Below are 22,582 nucleotides of genomic sequence, written 5' to 3'. Positions count from 1 at the left end.
CTCTAACGACCCGAGGACCTCGCCTGTCGAGAGTGGGAGAAATACAGTTTGATAATATACCCAACTTCATAAAAAAAAACACAAGTATTTAACCATGAGTAATCATTTCATATTAAATTCAAGGGTTTGTTCAATTATTTTCTACAACAGATTTTTTTTTTAATTTTATACTGGCACGGGGCGACAAGCTTTTGCAGTGTAGTGCAGTTGCGGAGTGTGTCATGGCGGCACAGATGGCGGTAAATTCGGGTATGAACTATATTTTTTTGCATTGAGTAACACAAATGTGTCGAGCTTTACCAGGTGTTTGTATTTGTTATATCAAACATAAGTTAGCACGTGCCTGCTTTTTAACGTTAGTTTTGTAAACATGTCCAGTGTTTCGACCACATGGTGATGGATTCATCAAGTTCACGCTCCGGGATGCTAGGCTAACCTAGCCTAGCCTGCAATAAACGTTTGGTTATCTAGCATTGCAAGCACGAAGTGGGCAAACACGTTAGCACTTAATCAGTCCTCACTGTTAACGCTTAGGATGGAGTATCGATATGATTCCCAACGCAACGCCGGTGTCAGCCGGTTTGCAGACAAGTTGATTTACTGAGAAACAAAACTGAAACAAAGCGACATATTAGATGCTAAAACACACACACACACACACACACACACACTGCCAGCTGAAAGTTACTTTGAGTGTATGGGTTTGTTATGTTGCGCCACGACAAGGCCATGTAATGGTCCACATCCATGTTTTACTTAGCTTTTGACGTGTTATTATTATACTCCTGTCAGACAGCAGTAAGTCAGTGTCAGGCCCGATTAAATGCTGCGATATCTGTGTCTGCTGTGGGCTTTGTGGACAATAATACGATAATCATACTACGATCAATTTATGCTTCTTCTATTGTATATGCCGAAGCATAGTTTAATATTACCCATACACCTACAACTAAATCCACGATCCTTGTGAGAATAGATGCTCATTGAAATGCGGCTGTTGAATTTCAAAATGCAGTTCTTCCAAAAAATATGTTCCATGCTTGTGTAACTGTGTATCATTTATGAGATTTTTTTTTTTTTTTAAATTACCATATGCCAAGGATGGTTAGTAGAAAGCAGCCCAATGGGATTGTTATCAATCAGTCTCGCATACATGTGATGAGACTGGATTGTTGAAAGCCTGTTTTTGCCAAACAGGAGCCAGTCTGTGGGGGCCGCTGAAGGAGCTATGGGAGACAGTGGATGGGGCTGTGTTGAGGAGACAGCCAGAGAGTGTCCACCTCCTGGACCTGCAGCTGAAAAAACACAAACCACACTTTTTATCGCTCTTTAAAAATCCGGTGAGATTTGCCTTTGTTGTCACTATCATTGTGCACATTAAAGTGATTTTCTTTCACTGTATCCCTAGAAATGATTTGTAACATTTCTAATATTGCTTTGCATATCAATTGTTTCTAAGACTGCAATATCAGTAAACTCTGTCCTTTCATATTTAGCCAAAGAGTGCAGAGCAGAGAGAGAAGGTGCGGAAAGCCAGCACAGAGGGCATCGCCATACGTGGTCAACAAGGGTCTCGGCTCCTTCCAGAGCAGCTTCTGACAGAAGCCTTCATTCTCAGTGACCTGTTTGATATCGGAGAGTTGGCAGCTTTAGAGCTTCTGTTGGCAGGTGAAGTGGAAATTAGCATAAAAACATATCTACCATAACTACATAAATAAATGTATTTTGTTGACCATGAATTACATTGTATATTGTGTTTATTAAGACTGTTTTGTTTATGTTTGTCCATAAGTTGGACAGAATGCCTTGCTTGAATTCCAGGGGTACTGGAAACATTTCACACAAATGTATCACTTGTCATCCTCCAGGTGAGCAGCAGCAGCCTTATTTTCCAGGTTTGACACGAGGACTTGTAGCTGTGCTGCTCTACTGGGATGGGAAACTTTGTGTGGCCAACTCTCTGCGCACACTTATTCAGTCACGCCATGGCAAGACCTTCACCCTAGATCTAAGGTAATAATATTTTAACAAAGTAATGTCTTTACACACACTGGTGTCATTGGCCGCCTGTCATTCTCCACTCTCTCCTCTATTTCCTCTCCCTCTTCAAGCTGTCCATTTGATTAATGACAGAAAAAGTCATCTGAAATGACATGGTTTTCAGGGCATTTTGAATGCATCCTTGTCCTTTATTTATTTTTTTCGTACTTCATTGTGAAGTAAATTGTTGTTAATCTATACTCTCATTTGTTTTCTCACTTAGTGGTGAGCTGGTGGCTTTGACAACCCGTTTTACAGATGAATTGATGAACCAGGGTCTTACCAAACGCATCCTCACCTTGGTGTCAGAGATCAATGTGACGCGTGAGTTTGAACGGCTACAGAAGGAGCGTGGCCTTGGCAATGAAAAGCACAGAAAGGAGGTGGGAGCAAATCTTTTTAGGTTGCTTTCTGTTTGCAACAGAGAGATATTGTGGAAGGAACAACAGAGAGGAGAGGAAAAAGCCCCATTAATCCCCATTTTTGTTACCAGGTTTCTGACCTAATCAAAGAATGCAGACAGGCCCTGGCTGATAGCTTGTTTTCTTGGACCTGCCAATCACCCTTGACAAAAGATGACACCCTGGCTCTTATTGCTCACCTTGAATCAGTAACAGCTCAAGCTGATGGCTCATTGGACAGTGTCAATCTGGCTCTGGTCATGGCACTGCTCTACTCCTTGGATGTCAGCTTTGTAGAGCAAGGGACTGAAGATAGAGAAGGTGGGGGCTTGTTAAACCTCTGTGTTATGGTTTCCAGTCAAGTCCTCTACAAAACTACCACTTATCACTTCACATAAGCTTTCTCTTAATAATGCTATAATTTGATTGTGCAGCTATTAAAGGATTGTGCCTGTTCTTCCAGATCTACTCCAAGCACTGCCCTTGCTGACAGAGAGGCAGTATGTATCTGCCGTGCACAGTCGTCTGATGGATGGCCAGGCGTGGAAGCTTCCAGGCTTGCAGGCTGTGTGTCGGCTGGCATGGGCTTTGTCTTTGAGAGTGCTTTCCCAGCTACCACAGGGGTCGGGTAAGACATCTGCGAGACATACAATAAACATCCCTTAACCACCTTACTCGAAGAGTTACACACTCTCAAAGATGATTGTCATTTAAATATTCTATATTTGTATGTGTGTTCTGCAGCCCTGGTTGAGTTCACTGAGGCAGATGAAGCTCTAGCTGACCAGGCTCTACTGGGAGATGTCTTCCTGTTTATGAAAGATGGCATACTGGGATGCGAGACTTTTGGCCATGAAGAGTTTTACATTCGCCGCCTCCATTCACTAATCACAGACTTTTTGGCACTTATGCCGATGAAGGTGAGAGATGCCAAAGGTGTTGACTTACAATCTTTCTTCCATAGTAAAGCAGGCAAGCATGTGTCGGACGTTGGACAATTACTTATGATTAGTTTTGGGTTGGTATTTCTGTAATTTTTCATCCTAAATAAATAGAAAATACAAATTATGGTGTTTTGCAGGTGAAACAGCTTCGTAACCGTGCTGATGAGGATGCCCGCCTGGTGCACATGTCCCTACAGATGGACAGTGAGCTTCCATCATCGTTGCGCAAGGACTTAGACCACCTCATGATCCTTGTCAGTGGTTTTAACACAAACACATACACTTAAGCTGTAAAACTGATGTGAGCTGAAGTGTTTCAATGATGATGCTATCCAAAAAAGGGATGCCTGATAGGAGTAACAGAAAAAGCTTTTAACTCCCACATAAGAAATATTTAAAACAGGTGGTAGAAAAAAATGCTCATGTGGCCTGAGATGATTGTTTTTTTTAATCATGTTGGTTCCTGTTTTGTATTGGTTTTTATTCAGATTGGGGACTTTTACAGTAAGGATCCTTTTGGCCTGGAGCTGGGTCTAGAGTTCTGGTGTCCCACAGAGTCTCTCCAACACACTTCCTTACAGGGATCCTACTTGGGAATGGCACTGCAAAGACCTCCACATAAACAAGTAAAGCTTTTATTTTCTGGACCATTGTTTCACTAAAAATCCGATCTAATTGCTTAGATGCCAAATACGTAAGTATGCAAAGGTCTAGAAAAATTCCCAATTTTTAAGCTTGCTCATGTGGCTGTGCCTCTCTCTGTTGACAGTCTTCTTATTTCTGTGATTTGATTTAGGTGGTTCTGTCCAAGTTTGTGCGTCAGATGGGAGACCTTCTCCCCACTACCCTTTATATTTCCTATCTGCGCATGTTAAAAGGCCTTGCCAATGGTCCTCAATGTGCCCACTACTGCTTCAGCCTGTTGAAAACCAATGGAGCCACACACAGTGAGAGCAGATTTTTTTCTCTAACATAAAAAACTTTGTTTCCCAGATTCCAATTAGTTAATCTTCAAATTTTGAAGAAATTAATATCACAGGAGAAGAATGTATTTTTAGCAAAATGCATATCTAAACCAATGCTAACTAACATAATAAACATTTGTGCAGGTGACAACATTCAGGGAGTTTCAGGCAGCCCAGTGTCTTGGGAACATTTCTTTCACTCCCTCATGCTCTACCATGAGAACCTGCGGAGAGATCTTCCAAATCCAGATGCCGCACACTACCGCCACCCACCTCTGAGGGGCATCACTCAAAGAGAGCTGGAAGGACTCACTTCCTTTTTGCAGTTACTTACCACCATCATTACATGGGTATGGCACAACTTTCACCAAATGTATGGACGTATTTGTTATCTGCTCATATAACTGGGAATATATAACAAGACTAAGCTAAACTTAAAGTTATCACTTCTTGTTTCTTGTCTTAATTTGGTGCTGCTGAACTGTTTTGTTGTCAACAAAATTGTTTTGCAGGCATACAATGACAATCGTGCATGCTTGAATTGGATTACCTTATATGCAGTTGTATCTTGGTAAATTGTTTTCAAATTCTCTTTTGACCCAACCATATTATGGTGTGTGTGTGGGTGTGGTTTTTGTTCCCCCTCCCCAGAGTGAAAATGCCCGACTGGCATTGTGTGAGCATCCCCAGTGGACCCCAGTGGTCGTAATGCTGGGGTTGCTACAGTGCAGCGTTCCTCCTGTCCTTAAGGCCGATATCCTGCACTGCCTGGCTGCTTTTGGAAAGTCACCAGAAATTGCTGCTTCACTTTGGCAGTCGCTAGAGTACACACAGGTCAGACAATAAAAACGTTGTACAATTGCATTTCTACATTGTCACATGACTTAATGTTATTACTCAGATGTCATGCTGCTAACTGCTGAAGATCCAGTTATTTAAGTCATTTCATTGTGTTGTTAAGGGGTTGAAATTAAAATAAGCTTTGTTACTTGGTTTCTACCCTAGATCCTTCAGACTGTTCGAGCCCCAGGACAGAGGCAGGCAGCTGGAATTGAGGTGAGTGCATCTGAAACACCTTCCTCCAAATCCAGGTTTTAAACCATGTTTTCCTGTAAGTTTCAAGATAAGGAAATAAAATAATGTATTAGTTGCAAATTTAACTACTTGGAACTGCCAACATCGTGCTTTTTTTTTTTTTTTTTTTTTTTTAATTTTTGGTGTGTGTATGTGTGTGGGGCAAGAGACAATCTTAAGTAATGAATTTTTCTTTTGTCTTGTGATAGGCAGGAGGTTGCATTCTGTAATCCTAAAATGTACTCTCTGCATGATGATTTGTGTTTTATGTTAGGAAAATCTATTTAAATCGATCAATTCTGTGGAAAAAAATTAGTTTTACTACTTGTAAGAACATGAACATTAGTTCATTGTGGCAAACTCTGTTTTGTTTTTTTGACTCTAAGGTGGAGCTCAATGAGATTGAGTCAAGCTGTGAGGAGTACCCCTTGACACGAGCCTTCTGCCATCTGATCAGCACTTTGGTTGAGAGCAGTTTGCCTGTTAATTTGGGGGCTGGGCTTCGTGTGCCAGGCTTCCAGCCATACCTGAACTTCATGCGTGATTCCGTGTTCCTCCCTTTCCCCACGAGAGCATATCATCGCCAAGCTGAAAAGGCAAAGAGCTCTTATATTATCTATGCAAAGTGTACACCTATAGATGGAGCAAGCATGTCTTCGTGTTTTATCACATACATCTTTTAATTAATTACTTAAATTTTTGCCCTCACCCATCTCTCAGTGGGAAGTAGCTGATTCTGTCCTGGAGGTGTTCCACAAATTGTTGCGGGACTATGAGCCGCAGCCATCAGACTTTGTCCAGGAGATGGTGGAGCTGCAGGGTGAGCAGGTCCCAGCCCACAAGCCTCCTGGTCACAGCATCATGTTCCATCTGCTGAATGACTCGCCCATGCTGGCACTCTGCCTCAGTCTGCTGGAGGAGGGTGTACGCCAGCTGGACACCTATGCACCCTTCCCTGGTGAGAGAGCATATGCTGCTGCTGTCAGAGGAAGAGAAATAGCTGGTATTTGTGTGCCTGTGTTTATGCTGAAAACATGCTCCATTACTCTCCCTCCCTGCAGGTAAGAAGCACTTGGAGTCGGCGGTGCTCCACTGCCTGTGTCTGCTGGACCTTGCTCTTCAGAAGGAGGTGGTCTTCATGGATCTCCTTAGAGAGAGTCAGGCCTCTCTGCTGGTTTCTCCCCTGGAACAGCTCCTGCAGGGCGTCAGTCCACAAACACGAAGGGCTGATCACATTGTCAGTATTGCCAGGTATGTGCAGCCAGGGGGTAATCCAAACTGGAGTTGTGTTTTTTGTTGACTCTGTTGTCATGTTTATCTCTTTCCTGGTTAATAAAAATGATCACCAGGAGTCATTGCAGGTTATGTATCAAATAATTATACTATATAATGTGAAAGACTGAATATGTCTAACTATATGGTAAACCTGTTTGTCCTTTTGCAGGTATCTTTATCATAGCAGCTCCAACCCAGAGGCTGCTTTCCAAAGTGCCAAGATCTTACGTCGTATTGCCAACTACCCCAACATTCAGATGAGACTGGTGGGAGATTTCACACATGACCAGGTATATTAAAATCTGAAACTTGTCTTGGTAGTATAATATTTCACAAAATGAGCTTAGGAATAGGTTATAATATGTTTTGGTTATTGTAAACTTGAGAACAATCTTTGTGTATGTCTGTTCCCCTCAGTCAGTGAGTGACAAACTGATGGCAGGCTTCGTAGAGTGTCTGGACAATGAAGAAGCAGAAGAAGGGACAGACAAAGAAGATGGTGAGACAGAAAGTAATTCCTTCGCTATACTTTGCTACATCTGAAACTTTACACAACTTTGTACTGCTTTGTGTTTTATGTGATTCCTGTTAAGATGTTCCTGCTGAAATTGTGCTAAACTCATGTGAACAGTCCGGGTAACACTAAACTGTTTGTAGACTCAGAGCAACAAAAGAAGGTGGCGAGAATCCGACATGAAACCCAGATCCACATTCTGAACCTGCTCATCACCTCCTTGGAGCTGAAGACGCCCAATCTGGCTCTTTACCTTTTGGGCTACGAAATCAAGAAACCTGTGTCCTCCACCAACCTTCAGGATCCAGGTCAGACCACAACATAATCTGTTGACATCCTGGTTCTGTGATACATTATTTGTAGGATTCTGGTTTGGGGGGAAAAGTGTCATATAATCAAAGTGGAATCTCTTAATACTGCATGCACAACAGGTGTGCTGGGACGCCCACGTAGTTGCCTGCATGCCATCCTTAGTCTGCTGCAAAGGGGCACTGAGAAGAGATCAGGACCAGTACTCACACAGCAGGCCCCACATCTGGCTGAGCTTTGCTACCAGGTACTCCATTCCCATCCCCAAGACATGTAGCTCCATCGTTTTTGTGTTTTGTACCTAGAACCTTGTAGGTTGACTGTTAATTTGTGGACTATTGGATAATTCCTTTTTTTCCTTTTGCATTTCTGTCATTATTTCCTGCTTTCAGGTGATCTACCAATTATGTGCCTGCCCTGACACATCTGGACCAACTATGCGCTATTTGAGGACCAGCCAGGACTTTCTGTTCTCTCATCTGCAGCACCTGCCTTTCATCCTCTTGAGTGAGTACAGAATTTCAGCTGCTGTTCTTTGTTTTGAGATCTGTAATAACAAAAATATTGGTGGGGTAATGAAGTAAAACATGAAATGAAATGGGTAGGATTTTGGAAAGGAGGAACTTGACTGATTTGCTTTTTCCCTTTTCAGCAAACCAGATTGCGGCCCTCTCCCAGATGTCTTGGCTCATGAAAACGGCTGCAATTGAGCTCAGAGTAACATCACTGAACCGGCAACGTTCACATACACAACGTCTTGTCAGCCTCTTGCTGGATGACCAGCCACACACTCAGCATACAGGTATGGGATGTGTTGTCAAAAGCGAATGCCTTAAATTCTGCAAGCATAAAACTATAATAGTTTAATTGTTTAAGTTAATGTTTCAGTATATTCCCACAATTCAAAAAGTTATTTAGTACATGTTTTTTTTTTTTTTTTCTTTCACCCTCTTACAAAAGCTTCACTATTGAAATTAACAAGGGCTAGCATAATTTCTCATTTTGATTTATGAGCTGAAGACCTGAACCTCATAATTATCTTTTTAGCTGATGGGGAGTCAGGCATGGAGGAAGAAACCAGATCGGTTAGCGGTTTCCTGCATTTTGACACAGTTTCTAAAGGTTTGTGGCATTTTAGTGCAACATCAATAGTCATATGTCATTACGCTGAATGCACTTGAGCTTTCAGTCCTCAACCTAAAATATCGATATCAGATTGTTTTTGACTGCTTCTCTCATTGTGTCCTTGTTTTGTGCCTCAGTGCGCAGGAAGTTGCTGAGTGTGCTCGACGCCATTGATTTCAGTCAGGACATGCCTGAGCTGCTGCAGCTGGACTTCTTTGAGCGAACACAGATAGAGCAAGTGATCTCGAATTGTGAGCACGTCAATGAGCAAGGACACACTGTATGCAATGTCAAGGTGGGCCTGCAGTTTGCACAACTCCTATGTTCTGCTTTCAGTTATTTGTATCAGAACAGATCATATAATCAAAAATATAATCATTTTCCTCACAGTTGCTTCATAGAGTTCTGGTAGCTGAGGTAAATGCCCTGCAAGGAATGGCAGCCATTGGACAGAGGCCGCTCTTAATGGAGGTGAATGAATTTAAATTGATGAAACTTCATTGTCAGCATGCAGTAGATTGATACTTCAAATTTGATTTCCAGTTGTTTAAATGTGAATGACCTTTGATCAGTATTGTGCCATTAAAACTCCAGCATTACTCACATCTAATCCTTTAAATTCTTTGTACCCATTTTCCACATTGTAATCTGTCCTTTGGTATTTTCTCCTTAGGAGGTGAACTCCATCCTGCAGCAGGTGGTGGAACGTAACCGTGTCCGTCGAAGTCTGAGTGCAAAGCGACATGCGCTGCAGTCCTGGAGGAGCCTGGTGGAGACGCTGCTGACTGCTTGCCCTGCTGATCTCATACCTGCTGATGACCGACAGCTTATCATCAGAGACCTTTTGCTAGATCTGCACGACAAGGTCAGTGTCTCATGAAAGTGAAGCCTTTCCACAGTAATTTATTAAAGGTTTGGCCAAGCCCAATTGAAATCACTATATCATAAGAAGACTTTCAAGGGTGTTGTGGCTTTCGTTCAGGGTTTATCATTGGACTTGACTGATTAATGGAGTGCATATACCTTTATTTTTCTCTTGCATTGTCCAGGTGTTGTCTGAGGATGCTGCAGGAGAACTGATGCCTATTGTTGCCGGTGCAGTCTTCACTCTAACAGCCCACCTCAGCCAGTCTGTGCTATCTGAGCAGCAGCAGGGGTTGGGATTAGAAGCATCTTCAGGATTTGCCTCCATTGCCAACTCTGCTCTGCATCTGATCCTCCGCAAGCTGCTGGATTTCATCCTCTGTACTGGTTAGTGGTGACTTCAAACTCTTTCTCTCTTTAACTCATATTTCTCACAATGGAATGTCTTGCTAAAATAGAGGGAGGTCGGTTTATGATTTTTAATATTGTCTCTTGCACTTTAAGGAGGTGGATATCAGCGTCTGCGTGCTCATCTATATGGCTCTCTCTTGTACTACCTACAAATTGCCCAGAAACCTGAAGAACCAGACACTCTTCAGACAGGTACACTTACACTTGATTGCATTTGCTGGCAGAATATTTAATGGCAGATTTTCAGAGATTTTCAAGTGTTTGTGTAATGTTCCTACGATCTCTTTCTCTGTCCCTCTTGCAGCTGGGAAGGCAATGTGGGAACGACTCACAGCCCCTGAAGATGGTTTCTCCAAACTGCAGAGAGAGAATCTTGCTATCATTGAAAGCTATGGCAAGTCTCTCATGGAGGTTGTGTGCAGGGATGCTTGTGATGGCCATGAAATTAGTAGGGTAAGCAAAACCATGCATTTACATACACACATATGATGTGCTTCTTTTTTTATTTTTTTTCTCTGAACAACTCTCATTCAGCCTGACACTTTGTTAGAAAGCACCTCTTTTGTCATCCTGGTCAGATGCTGGCCCTGGCAGTGCTTGATCGGATCCTGTCGATAGACCGTCAGAATCAGTGGCTGGTCTATATCTGTAACAGTGGCTACCTGCGCTCACTAGTTGAAAGCCTAAGGCAGGATGATGCTGCCCTGCAGACCCTTCTTACACCTCAGCCACCCCTCCTCAAACCCCTTTACATCTATGAGAGCAAGATGGTGAGGAGATCTGGGCTTTTGCGCTGGTTGATGTGAAGTCTGTCACCACTAGTCCCGTACATACAGAATGTAGTTTAAAACATCTGCGAGTACAAGATTATAAAATTTGTCTGTGTGTTTTCAGGCTTTGATGACCCGTGTGGCAAAGACTGGACAGGGAGCGGTTGAGCTGCTGCGTTGTGGACTTGTGGCACGACTGATGGAGTGTCAGGTGTTTGATATGGTTCCTGAGAGTGATGCACACAGGTACGGATCTGGAATGGGAAGGAGAAAGTGTCATTAGTTGTAATGTGTAATTTAATAAAACATGGTCCCTCAACCCAATTTCCTGGTTTTAAATATCCTTTATTCTTTTCTTTGTTTTCCTTCACATTTTTTATGTTCCTTTGTGGTCTATCAGGGTGATGAGGGACCCATCAGGCTTTATTCCCAGTCCCATGGACCGCTACCGGCAGATTCTCTTGCCAACCTTAAGACTTTTTCAAGTAATCTTGACCTCTACCACCATGAATCACCAGCAGGGGGCAGCACAGGTAAATACAGAAGATTGCAGCATCTAAAGGAAAAGAATTTGCTTTTAAAAATCTATTAAATATAGATAATATCTATGAAATATCTCTATCACATCTTATCTTTCTCTAAAGTCACAATGCTCTGTGTGTGTGTAGGTTCTCCAGTGGCTAATAGTCCATGCAGACACCATTCAGTCGCTGCTACGCTGTCAGGAGCTCAGCATGGGAGCTTTGCAGGAGCTTTCTCTGCTTACTGGCATCATTAGTAAGACAGCTCTTCCAGGTACAAAGATAAGCAAACACACCAAAATTAAATGGCTCGTCTCTGTTTTACCCTTTCCTGTATTCTTTTTACAAATCACATATCCTCATTTCATTTATTGAGGGAATGATGACATGAGTGTGCTGCCTGTTCTCTCAGGTGCCCTGGAGATGAGTGGCGAGGTCAACAGTGCTGCTCTAATGGAGTTCCAGGGTCACATCAACAGATTCCAGGTGATACAGTTTGGCTGAAACTTAAGTCTCATTCATGCACCTTCAGTTTTTACTATTCTGTTAATGTGCCTCCTTTTTTAGTGTGTTACCTGCATAGTAACATGTTTAATATTTTTCAGCGGCTTTGTTTGTCTCTGTTGGGCTGCCTGGTTGGGAGTGAGCGGGAAAGGTTGCTAAAGCAGGTGGAGATCGCTGCCCCTGGTGATTCAGCAGAACGACGAGAGGAGATGGAGGTGGCCATGCAGCAGGTTTGTTTAAAGAAAAAAAAATGTCTTTGAGAAATGCTGATGGAGGTGAAGAGGGTTTGCAGTGTAGACAATCTTCCCTCACTTAGCTGTTCTTCAGTACACATCACACTCAGAATAATAAATTATGAAATGATGAATAGGCCCAAAATAGAATAGACCCTAACCCTATATTTGTTGTCATGATTATTCATCAGTTCAGCCCTTTCAGTTACCTCAGAGGCTTTGTTCCCTTTCCCCAGGTGTGTGCTAACATCATGGAGTACTGCCAAACCTTACTGCTGCAGAGTTCGGCCCAGGCTCAGTTCAGCATCTGCCTCTTCAGCCCATCAGGTAGTGAGCCAGCTGGCAGAGACGGAGGACGAGCAGGTCAGTCATATTCTGGCTTTATTAAAGAAGGAAAAAAAAGACATTCATTACATGAAACCTAAAAAAACGGAATTATTGCGTGAGTCAGACTAAAACTGGACTTTTAAAGTACATGTAAACATGTTAGCTCGACTGAAATCCAATTTATAATAGTTGGACTAATACACTCAGATAATGCGTTTGAAAGTCAAGCTACTGCTGCATGTATAGACAGTTGGACTGGAGCTGGAGGAGGTAATCCGCGCATGCGCTTGAGTTTCACGCCAAGCTATGACATAGAAGTTGAATGGCATTTAAAATATAAATCTAGGAGGTCAGACAAAAGAAGCTGGTGCGTTGAACATGGCAATGTTTGCATGTTCCCCCCCCCCCCCCCCCCCCCCCCCCGTGGTCTGGGACGTCATAGGTCAATCGGTAGTGGCCCATTACCCACAAGCCGAAAGAGTGAATATCGCCACCTATCGTAGTGGTGGCAACATGATTTCAACAAATACATCGATTTAACTCCCGTTCATGTACGCTGGGACAAGGACAGAAGTCCGATTAGATGGCTTTATTGAGCTATAGCCATAGCTCGACTTAAGTGTGCATGTAAACATACTGAATAACTCATGTCAGTGTATGTTGTATCACAACAACCTTAGGCATTTTTAGCAGAATTTTGTCTTTAATTTCCATCAATATAAGGCTTAACTGTGGCTCCTTTTTCTTCTTTTTTTTTTTTTTACTTCTTTTAAAGATCTCTCGTCCACTCTGCCATCATTTTCCTCCTCCCGAGCACCCAGTCTTGGTCTGGTTCTGTACCTGCTGAAGAACAGCGCCGCAGATTTTTTCAGGTTCCACCAGAGTCACAGACAGAGCCTTGGAAAGCTGCAGAGTCTTCATCAGCTGCCTCCCGAAGAGCTCAAGGAGGTAGTAATAAACTGGATATACTAATCCAGCGCTCTCACAGACACAACACTGCTGAGAAAACTGTATTGAGCCCATTGATTTTAAATGAGATAAAAGTTAAGGCCATGAAAGAAAAAAAGTATCTATTCTATTATTTCATGTATCTGATTGACTTCAACATGTTGTATCCTGAGTTCTAAGCACAGATGTCTTCTCTGTAGTTGTGCCAGGGTCTGGTATCAGGCCCAGGAGGGGTGGAGAAAATCTCATCAGTCCAGAGGAGCTTGCTTGCCAAGAGACGACTGGTCCAGCTCATCAACAACAGAGCCAAACTGCTGGCCCTCTGCTCTTGTATCCTTTGGCCCCTCAGAGCCACAGTTGTTGTAACAAGGCTAATAGGGTTAAGCTTAAAAAAAAAAACAAAAAAACAGTGTCTCAGATTTTTATCAACCTTTTCTTCCTTTTTTCCCCCAGGTGACTAGAATAAAAAAAAAAACAAAAAAAAACAAAACACTAAATTATATCTATAAAATGTATAGATACACATACACATCTATGTGTATTCTATGTTTGTCTTTCAGAGTTGTCTTTGTTAAATTAGAATAATACCTAAACATTTCACAGCAAGAGTTGGTGTTAAAATGCCTTGACCCTTATCTTAGATGTTATTGAGACGTGTTTGTTTGTGTTATGGCGCCACCTGGAGTACTACTTGTTGCACTGTACCCCCACTGACCCCAAGGATTCTCTAATACCTGGAGCCGGATTATTTAGGTCACGCTTCACAGATGGTAAATTACTCAACACCCTGATGAATAAACTGGGGATGGATTCATGACTTCAACAAAATTTAAGAATATTAAGTGAATGAACTGGAATTACTGGATTATATGATATTACTTGACCTGACATGGTGAGCAGTTTGCAGACCTGCTTCGGAAAGCAGGTCTGTTACTGTTTTTCCACACCTGGTTCTGAAAACTGATTGTTTATTTTAAATTTATTTTCCTCAGACTCATTTGGCGGGTTGCAGGCAAGTGGAGGTCGTGGACTCAGTCTTTCCCGTGTCAGCCAACAAGACCTTGACCTGGTAAGAAACATCTGTCTACATCTTGCACACTTGGTCAAGAGGATAGATGTTTATATATTTGGTTGTGAGCTCTGGCAAACATGTTGTCAGGAATTGTTTACGTAGTAACATGTATGTAGTATGTTTACACATATTTTATTATTAATCCCCATTGTGTCCTGGTTGTGTGGGTGCAGCTGAAGAGCGACATGGCTGCAGGTTTTGGAGAAGCTCTGCAGAGGAAGCTGCTGGATGTGGAGGGCTTGTACAGCCAAGTCCGATCCCGGTACACCTTCATCCAAGCCCTGGTTCGCCGGATCCGTGGCCTCCTCCAACAACCCAAAAGCTGAGACAGACACACTAACACAAAGACTTACCCAGAGGCAAATTTCCCTTTTCTTATTCAATCAAGATCTCTGCCAAGTATAAACCTGAGTACCACCAGGCAGCTACCAATACGTCTGTCTCTTTTTAATGATCTGTTCCAACTCCTCTCCTGAGTATTCTGGGATGTTGCCACCATCACAATATCTGGTGCATTATTTGCAATCAATCCTAATTATGTGCGACTAGTGCTGTGCAAGAAAGTGAGACATGTACTGAAGACATTGATAAGGTTTTACTCATTGCAGAGAATTTGATATTGTTTTGTTTGGCTAGAGTTTTTTTGTTTCCTCTTTTGTGAAAATAAACATTTTCTATATCTGTTGAATACTTGTCTATCTTGCACAGATTAAGCAAAAAACCTAGATCATAACAGATTAACAGGTGATTGGAATTTATTTCAACTTCTATATATTTTTGGTGGTAGTGCAAAATTGAGTTACTATCGGTTGACATGTAAAAGGTTACTTTACACGTTATGTGTAAAAAAAAAAAACAAAAAACAAAAACAAAACAACTCCCTCCTGGATACAATTGTTTGTCACAACATTTGCTTTTGAGTTTTGCAGTGAAGCAAAACTTTTTAGAACTTAATTTGATCACTTTTATCTTTCAGATACCACTCCTGACAAACAACTTTCTGACTTCACAGATTTTTAGAAGCCTGTCTAAGTCATTGTGAAAATCTTACCAGGAGAAGTAAAACAAGGAACCAAAAAGCATGTTTCTTGTGAAAGTACCAGTACAATGATTAAGTTGCTTAGAGTATCAGACACCTTGTTCACCAAGTAACTCATGCAGTGCAGTAACATTACAAACAAGTGAGATGCACACAAATCATATTTAATCTTGTTTTGTTTATTTGAAGGTACACTTTATAGGACTGTAAAGTGCGTAGATTCTCAAACCTTTGGGGAGGAAATACGAGGACACATAAAAAATCTGGATATACATTCAGATCTTACGGACAAGGAAGTTTTGTGCTCTTGAGTTTTTACTTTTTTTTGGGGGGTGGGGTGGGGAGAATACTAAGGAGGAGGAAAGAGTTCAGGGGGGCAAAACTCAGATGAGCACCAGCATTGAGTACAGGGGGAACTACAAATGGAGCCCTGTGAATGAAGATGCTCACGGTGAAGAATATAGGCACATCCCCGCCCCCCCACAAGTCCATCCAGCACTATGACTGGCCACTGTCACGCTGAAGAACTGAGGTGATGTGTTTATTAGTGGAAAAACATCTCTCAGAAAAAAATAAGATCAACCTACTTCATTTCTCAGTCAACAGCCAGCAAACAAATTTGTGCTACTTTTAAAAGGTCATGCTCATCATACTCTATAAATTACTTTTAAATAATAATAATTACAGCATTAGAAACAAATTTACATGTCTTGCACCAGCTTGGTATATCTGTGATTGTGCTGCATTTGCATCCAAATAGAAAAACTACCACATGAGGATAATGAGGATCCCAGCTTATCCTGCTCTTCATGACTTTTGTTGTTAAAACACCATTTTCTCATCAACCCCAGGTTAACTTCTTTGACCTGGGTTAAAGAGGTTAACCTTTTTCACCTGGTTTAACGTGGTTTTCTAATATAAACTGCACTGTGACTATAGGTTTGGATAATTTACCATAAAACTTGTGATTTGTCAGTTTGCTTCAGTTCCCACGAAGACAGTTTTACTTGTAAAACAATTACTTTTCACACACTCCCTTTAGTTTCGTTGCCTTGCAAAGTACTGCTTGAGCTGTACTGTGAAAACGGCAAGTTTACGTCGTCTGCAGCTCTGAGGAGAGAAAACTAACCCTGGTGATGTCATAAGGATGTCATCACTCTGAAACGTTTGGGCCACATATTTGATGGGAAAATGTGACATTGGTTGATGTGATTGAAGTCCAGAAAGTAATGAAAGATGCTAATGAATTGCATCATAGGAATTGTAAGAGCAATCATGTTTGATTCCAAGTGGTTTGGTCTCTGCTCCTTTTAGTTTTTTTTGTTGTTATTGTCAGGCTAAAACCAACATTTACATCTCAGGAGTTGCATTTCTGCAAAATTAACCATATGATACAGGATATAGAATACAGAGATCGATTAGACTGTTGTTCAATTTTCACTGAGGGATGAGAGAGGACCATCATTACGGCAACCATGAGATAATTTTCCCAGTTTTGGAACTATCTTGGCAAGCAGGGAACAAAGGGAAATACTGTAAATACTCTATCATATTTAAATGATCTGTGTTATAGAAACAACATTTGTGACTGATTTCTGTACATTAAAAACAAAACTTTTCCTTTATGAAAAGATAAAGTAAAACATTTATACTTTACATGTACATGGAACTGAGCTATAGCTCCAGCAGACTTACTTGTAACTGTCCTTTTGTGCTGATTCTCATCCTCTGCAGTGCACTGTGCAAGTCTGTGGTAGTCCACCAGCTCAAGAGGAGTTGACAGAGGTCCACAAGGGTTTGGGTTAGTTTGAGCTGTGCCTGTTTGAGGGCACCAGTAGTAAGTCCTGAGGCCCCTCTGCTCTAGTGTTGATTGTACCACAGATGTCCTTTAGTAATCCAGCACAGGCCAACAGTGAATCAAAGCGCCACCTAAAAAGTTGTGTTTTTGAAAAATTCCAGGAGGAAGCTGGGAACAGGAGAGAAAGACAAGAAAAGCCAGCACAGCATCCAGCACTGATTTTCCCACTTTAGCTTGAGGTTTAAGATTCAAGGGCACCATGGAGCGTGTGCATTTGTCTTGTTTGTGCAGTACACATCAGCAGTTTCTCGCTCTTTTGAACAATCCAACAGCCATTTGCTTGCAAATAAGTTCCACAGCTGTCAGCTTGTAGAAAATGCCCTATGAACTGTCAGCAGCTGCCTCTTGTGTGTTGTTGTTGTCCATCATGTTTGTATTGCTGTCGTTGGTCTGAGGACATTCTGGCATCTCTCCGGTCACAGCCACTCGAATGACTTTCAGCCAGCGCTGCTTAAGCTCCTCTGTTTCAGCAGCAAAGTTATGGACAGACTTAGACTGGGAGAGACGGAAGCTGGCTGGCGTGTCCGCCGTCCGGGCGCTGTCATCCACAGTATATCCCAGGAGGGGGATCGTACACTGGGCCTTCACATCCTGGTGAGAGCAGTCAAGGGTGGGGAGGACGTTATCGCTATGGGTGGCTTTTAAATCAGTCTGGGTGATTACATTTTTAATTTGTGTTTATGCTGTTTTACCTGCGGCGCTCCATAGAGGTAGAGCACCAGACATTCCTTCTCAGGGATGACACACCACACCTTCTGCCAGGGTTTATTCTTCTCACAGTACTGCAGGAAGCCACACATGATGCTGCTGCCAGAGAACTGAGCTGCCTCAATCTGCCCAGAGGAGGAAGCCCAATGAAGCAATATTTCTATACCCGTTATCACTTTATTTATAAAATCCTGATGGGGTTATGCATTTGTTGTTTTTTTTTTTACCTCCAGGATGCCCTTCTTCTTGCCTTCAGTTACCTGCTCTCCAGTCAGGATGGAGAAGCAGTCTCGGCAGACTTTGTTCATTTTGTTGCTGTCATATTCGAGTGGAGCTTTATTGTCTGAACATTTCCAGCACACCACCTGGAAGAAACGGGCAGAGAAAATCTCAGTGTGTCAGTCTGGTCGTTATCACAACATGTCACAGGATTGGTGTGCTTTTAGACCACTGCAGTGTGCGCATGCATTACGCATAATGCAACACTATCAGGATTACTTACATAACCGCAGGCTCTGCAGTGGTGTCTCCGTCGTGTCAAAGCATTAAAAGGCTCTTTGCACTTCATGCACATTGTCACTTCGTTGTCGCGTATCCAACGAGGGGCTCGCTTCCCCAGCTCTGCTTTCTGCATTTCAATGAAAACATATTCAATAACGGCGCAGAAATCGGTGTCGACAATTGAAGTGAGTGTGAAATGTTGACGTGACACTGACCGATACTTCTTCCACATCTTTTAGTGCATTCTTGAAAGACTCATTCTTTTGCTGGAAGATCTCAATTGTCTTCTGGAAAGCCTGCAGGACAAAAACAACAGAATATTCACGTGGCACTCTAAATTACACACATTCTTGTGTAATCGTTTGAAAAGTGATTTAGCGTTGTACAGCACCCACCGTAATCCAGTCTGCTTTGTCTTGCTCTGAGCTGAGAAGCAAAAACACAGCAACATCAGGCGTTAAAAACATTAGTCTTCCTTTTCCTCTTATATAACTAACGCTGTCCATACTAGCTCTGGGCAAAGAGTTTATTTAGAAGGTGAGATTGACAAAGGAACCTTGGATTTGTCTGTTTAGGTGGTCTTCCAAATATAAGTGAAATTATATTGTATGAGATGACAAATGACATAATATTCTTCAGTGCAGACGGGGGTGGGGTCTTTTTTGGGGTTTGCAATGAAACCAAAAAGCCTATAAAAGTGCATGGTGTCTACCTGGCCTGTAGTTCTAGTGTCCTCTCCTTCCCCGACACCTGAAAGGTATGAGGGTAGTCCTCATTGGTCGTTTCCAGGACCCTTATGCCGTCAATGCCGATTCGTGTCCTCACCGTGTACTTAGGACCTCCCAGGCTAAATTTGGGCACGCAGTACAACAGCATGTTGTTGAACTGAAAAAAAAAAAAAAAAAAAAAACACAAAAAAAACCTTTTACTTTGTGGCAAGTATGTAAGAGTATGGATCAGTGTTACTCTAGTTGAGGTTCCTGGCATTCTTTTCCTTACAGAGCAGGGCAATTCTGAACTCTGCAGGTAATCACACCAGTGGGAGACATTCAGCCTGCAGCTAATAAGAAACAGCAAAAATATAATCCCATCATCCAGCAATCTCAGTAATTGAGAGATTTGGTCATGCGTCCCTGATGCATTCTCACGCAAAAGTGGTCTTAGTGTGAAATGATTCATTTGTTTCAATTGACTCATGCAAACGCAGTCTGTGGTCTCAGCATATTTCCCTGCAGTGTCCTTTCCAAAAGGAGAAAATGTATTCGTTGAGTGCAGTTTCTCTCACCAAGAAGAGGTATCTCTCCATGGCTGAGGTGTTCCTGGCTGCCAGCTTCAGGATGTGGCCCTCCTTTATGAACTCATTAGAGGGGTGGACAATGTCCTCCTCCTCTCCCAGCATCTCGTATATCTCCAGCAGTTTCTTCAGATTCTCCTGAACGAAGACAGAAAGTTTATTTCAGCTGGATGTTGATTGTGTGAAGTGCGAAGAAGATGGTGTAAAACATCTGTACTTACAGATTTTCGTATGGCGCTGTTGGAGTGAGTCGCTGCAGTGGCAATGATTTGCAATGATTCTGAAAAGAAAAGAAAAAAAACAAAACAAGACGATGCGTTGAGTGAAATAAAAAACAAAACAGACCAAACATTGAGGTGCAACTTACTTTCAGCATCTTGCCGGTCAGGGTCGTCCTGAGGCAGCTTCTTCAGATAGTCTTTAAGCAACATCTCGTATCGAGGGACTCTCTGCACAGGCTCCAACATGTGATGCTGAAGTGTCAGGCTTCCACAGACCTCTTGAATCTGCCCAGAAATGAAAACACATTTTTACTTTTACTGTAGTTAGTAGGTAGGCAGCACGTTTGCCTACAAGACACATGGTTATCAGCCAGATACCTAGACTAGAATGATGAAGCACTGTAACCTCCTTATAAAGTAAAATAAAGGTGTATTGTTTGGCACTACCTGTATCTCCTGGATGATGGCCTTGAATTGGGGAGAACGGTCAGTCCACTGTTTCAGCAGCTCCATGGCCTTGTCGAAATTCTTCACGTACTCTGCATACATTTTGAGGAAGGGTGTGAGTTTCTGCAGGATGTCCCCGATGCGAGGTTTGGACGACCTGCAGGGATTGGCGGGGTGAGGTGAGTTAATTTTTCATTCGGATACATAGTCTCAACGTCAAAAATCTACTTGATTATTTATCTTCCTCCAAACATGTTTTAATGTTTTGCTTGTTTTGTCTACACATAGCTCACCACTCTCCCATGCGTTTCTCTAGGTCTGGAAGCAGAAACTGGCTGTGAAAGGCGTTGATGGAGGAGATGTTGGAGAAGATGTTCTTTACGACATCCACGGGGAACGTACCCTTATTAGCCTCGTCCATCAGCTTACTACAGAATTCCTGAAAAGGTATACATAATATGGAACTGGTAAGTGACAGATGAGTCTTCTTTACTGTGTGATATGAATACTATGTTACATGGTACAAACAGAAGTGACCTGAGTTCCTCACCTGGTCCAGCAGGTTAAGTCTCGCGACGTAGGCTTTCTCTGTTTGCAAGAGCTCGCTGGCAATCTTAAAGAGCTTCTGTTCGTTTGTCTCCTGAAGAAAAAAAAAGGGGGGGGGCAGCGTGAGTGCTCATTCTTGTGTGTGTTTAAATAACACCTGATCATCTCTGAACTAGTGAGGTGTGAATGTGATCTCATTCTTTTTGCAGCACTCATACAGTCAGCAGGCAGCAGAATGGATCACTTCAGTCACGACACTTTTCGAAAGATGAGGGATTCTTTTTGTCACCAGTTAAAGCTCAAAAGAAAATGAGGCCACAGAAACATTTTCAGCAACAGAGAACAGAGTTCATCGGCTGAGAATAATGCAGAAGTGTCATGGAAACTCAAGAGAGGCTTGTGATTTCAGTTCAACTAAGTGTTCATTCTCACATCACTGTCATTGCCGAGCATAGCTTCCTGTCCCTCTGCAAGTTCCTGATTGGCTCTCATTTTAACATTGAGTTAACATCAGGCAGGGGAGGAACACATGCTGCTTTTCAATGAGAACATGAACATCTCATGTTATTGATTCAGATTTTAACGCCTCAGTGAGTTATCCCTCGTCTATGTGCTGCCTTGTGTTGAATCCGGTTTGCTGTATCATTAACACCCCAGTGATGGTGGGCTGACCTGTGGTGTCACAGGAGGCCTTCAGAACAGGAAATGAAAATATAGATGAAGGGAAATGGCACTAAATCAAGCTAAGACACAATGAAGTCAAAGCTTTGTGTGGGAGGTCGGTTATTATAGAGGACGTTCGGAGAAGCCTCAAAAGTGGCCTGAAGCACACAGGCAGCGTGATGTTTTTGTTGCTGGTCAAGAAAGTTTACTGCCACAATGACAATGGCAGTGGCACACTGCACGGTATACATAACCACAAGGAAGTGGCATCTTTCTCTCGACTGTTGGTCTGAGTGGGCTTACATTTCCCCACACTTCATGCAGTTCATCCTGTTTTTTGGCGGACACAGGTCAGTAGAGAAAGCATTGTCTTTCTTTCTGAGACAAAAGAGCAGGGAAGGAAAATCAAGTTGACTTAACACGTTATACTTTTACTCTACTACAGTTTATCGGGAAATGTACTTTTTACTTGCCAATAATTATCTCTCAGGCTTGCCACAACTTCCTTTTCAAATTTAGAGATAACATTTAATAGGAGTATGTTGTGTTTGTTGTGCACACCCCCCTGGAGGTGTATACTTGTTTTGTGTGTCTTTGTGTTTTCTGACACACAGAAACCTGTAACACGGCTGAATGGAAATGTTACAGACAAATACAAATGTGATTCGATGAGAAAGTGGAACAAAGCCAAACTTAGTGCAGACTGAATGACCGTATTCCTGAACATTTCACAACGAAGCTAGGCGATTATTTTGTGTTGTTGTTTTCAGCACTGAGAGAACAGAGATTGTTCAGAACCTGAGATATTTATAATCTGCAGACAACAGCAGGCTCCACGGGCTTCCAAGAGGAGGAGGGGAAAGAGGGATTAAAACACAATCTCAGCTGCTCAAACGTTTGACATCTGTTTGGCCTTCGCAGAAAATAACCGTCCTTAGAGACATGCTTCTTCCTTTGTAACACGATCCTTACAATATTAGTGTGACCCAGAACTTAAGTAGTTCACAT

At 42.3% G+C, this 22,582-nt stretch overlaps 2 protein-coding genes across 8 annotated transcripts in view; one reads left to right on the top strand and one right to left on the bottom strand.

Annotated features, from left to right (window-relative positions):
* The first annotated feature begins 201 nt into the window (after window positions 1-201).
* On the top strand, window positions 202-14,985 carry nup205 (nucleoporin 205). Of its 3 annotated transcripts, none has more exons than XM_029521997.1 (42): window positions 202-249; window positions 1,198-1,340; window positions 1,497-1,668; window positions 1,869-2,013; window positions 2,264-2,423; window positions 2,534-2,762; window positions 2,905-3,069; window positions 3,186-3,361; window positions 3,523-3,639; window positions 3,874-4,011; window positions 4,182-4,332; window positions 4,495-4,700; window positions 5,002-5,184; window positions 5,356-5,406; window positions 5,811-6,020; window positions 6,145-6,382; window positions 6,486-6,675; window positions 6,869-6,989; window positions 7,117-7,198; window positions 7,357-7,521; window positions 7,645-7,769; window positions 7,915-8,029; window positions 8,175-8,324; window positions 8,570-8,644; window positions 8,785-8,942; window positions 9,038-9,118; window positions 9,321-9,512; window positions 9,697-9,898; window positions 10,016-10,114; window positions 10,227-10,375; window positions 10,501-10,692; window positions 10,817-10,938; window positions 11,093-11,225; window positions 11,361-11,487; window positions 11,626-11,699; window positions 11,819-11,947; window positions 12,187-12,292; window positions 13,053-13,225; window positions 13,426-13,555; window positions 13,867-13,978; window positions 14,243-14,294; window positions 14,471-14,985. In XM_029521997.1, exons 1-42 carry the CDS (start codon window positions 222-224, stop codon window positions 14,621-14,623), a joined length of 5,919 nt encoding a protein of 1,972 aa, XP_029377857.1. In that variant the 5' UTR covers window positions 202-221; the 3' UTR covers window positions 14,624-14,985. The 3 variants fall into 3 exon arrangements, with proteins under 3 accessions (XP_029377857.1, XP_029377856.1, XP_029377855.1); XM_029521996.1 differs by having other exon boundaries at window positions 12,187-12,313; window positions 13,867-13,995; window positions 14,218-14,294; XM_029521995.1 differs by having other exon boundaries at window positions 7,117-7,210; window positions 12,187-12,313; window positions 13,867-13,995; window positions 14,218-14,294.
* Window positions 14,986-15,479: 494 nt separating this feature from the next.
* The window catches only part of fgd4a (FYVE, RhoGEF and PH domain containing 4a), a 42,085-nt gene continuing 34,982 nt past the window's right edge, over window positions 15,480-22,582 (bottom strand). For 4 of the 5 annotated variants that reach the window (XM_029521999.1, XM_029522002.1, XM_029522000.1 and 1 more), the window contains 13 exons: window positions 20,916-21,005; window positions 20,659-20,804; window positions 20,366-20,522; window positions 20,065-20,203; window positions 19,919-19,977; window positions 19,689-19,835; window positions 19,116-19,288; window positions 18,799-18,829; window positions 18,619-18,699; window positions 18,405-18,530; window positions 18,130-18,267; window positions 17,887-18,027; window positions 15,480-17,785 (listed from right to left, as the gene is read on the bottom strand). In XM_029521999.1, the coding sequence (XP_029377859.1) occupies window positions 17,516-17,785; window positions 17,887-18,027; window positions 18,130-18,267; window positions 18,405-18,530; window positions 18,619-18,699; window positions 18,799-18,829; window positions 19,116-19,288; window positions 19,689-19,835; window positions 19,919-19,977; window positions 20,065-20,203; window positions 20,366-20,522; window positions 20,659-20,804; window positions 20,916-21,005 (1,698 nt within the window). In that variant the 3' untranslated portion in view covers window positions 15,480-17,515. Of the gene's footprint in view, window positions 17,786-17,886; window positions 18,028-18,129; window positions 18,268-18,404; window positions 18,531-18,618; window positions 18,700-18,798; window positions 18,830-19,115; window positions 19,289-19,688; window positions 19,836-19,918; window positions 19,978-20,064; window positions 20,204-20,365; window positions 20,523-20,658; window positions 20,805-20,902; window positions 21,006-22,582 lie in introns of those variants that run through there. The other variant, XM_029522003.1, reaches the window with a different exon arrangement.

This window comes from Echeneis naucrates, chromosome 16 (assembly GCF_900963305.1).
Source record: "Echeneis naucrates chromosome 16, fEcheNa1.1, whole genome shotgun sequence".
Classification (NCBI taxonomy): Eukaryota; Metazoa; Chordata; class Actinopteri; order Carangiformes; family Echeneidae; genus Echeneis; species Echeneis naucrates.
This window is presented reverse-complemented; position numbering and strand designations above follow the sequence as displayed.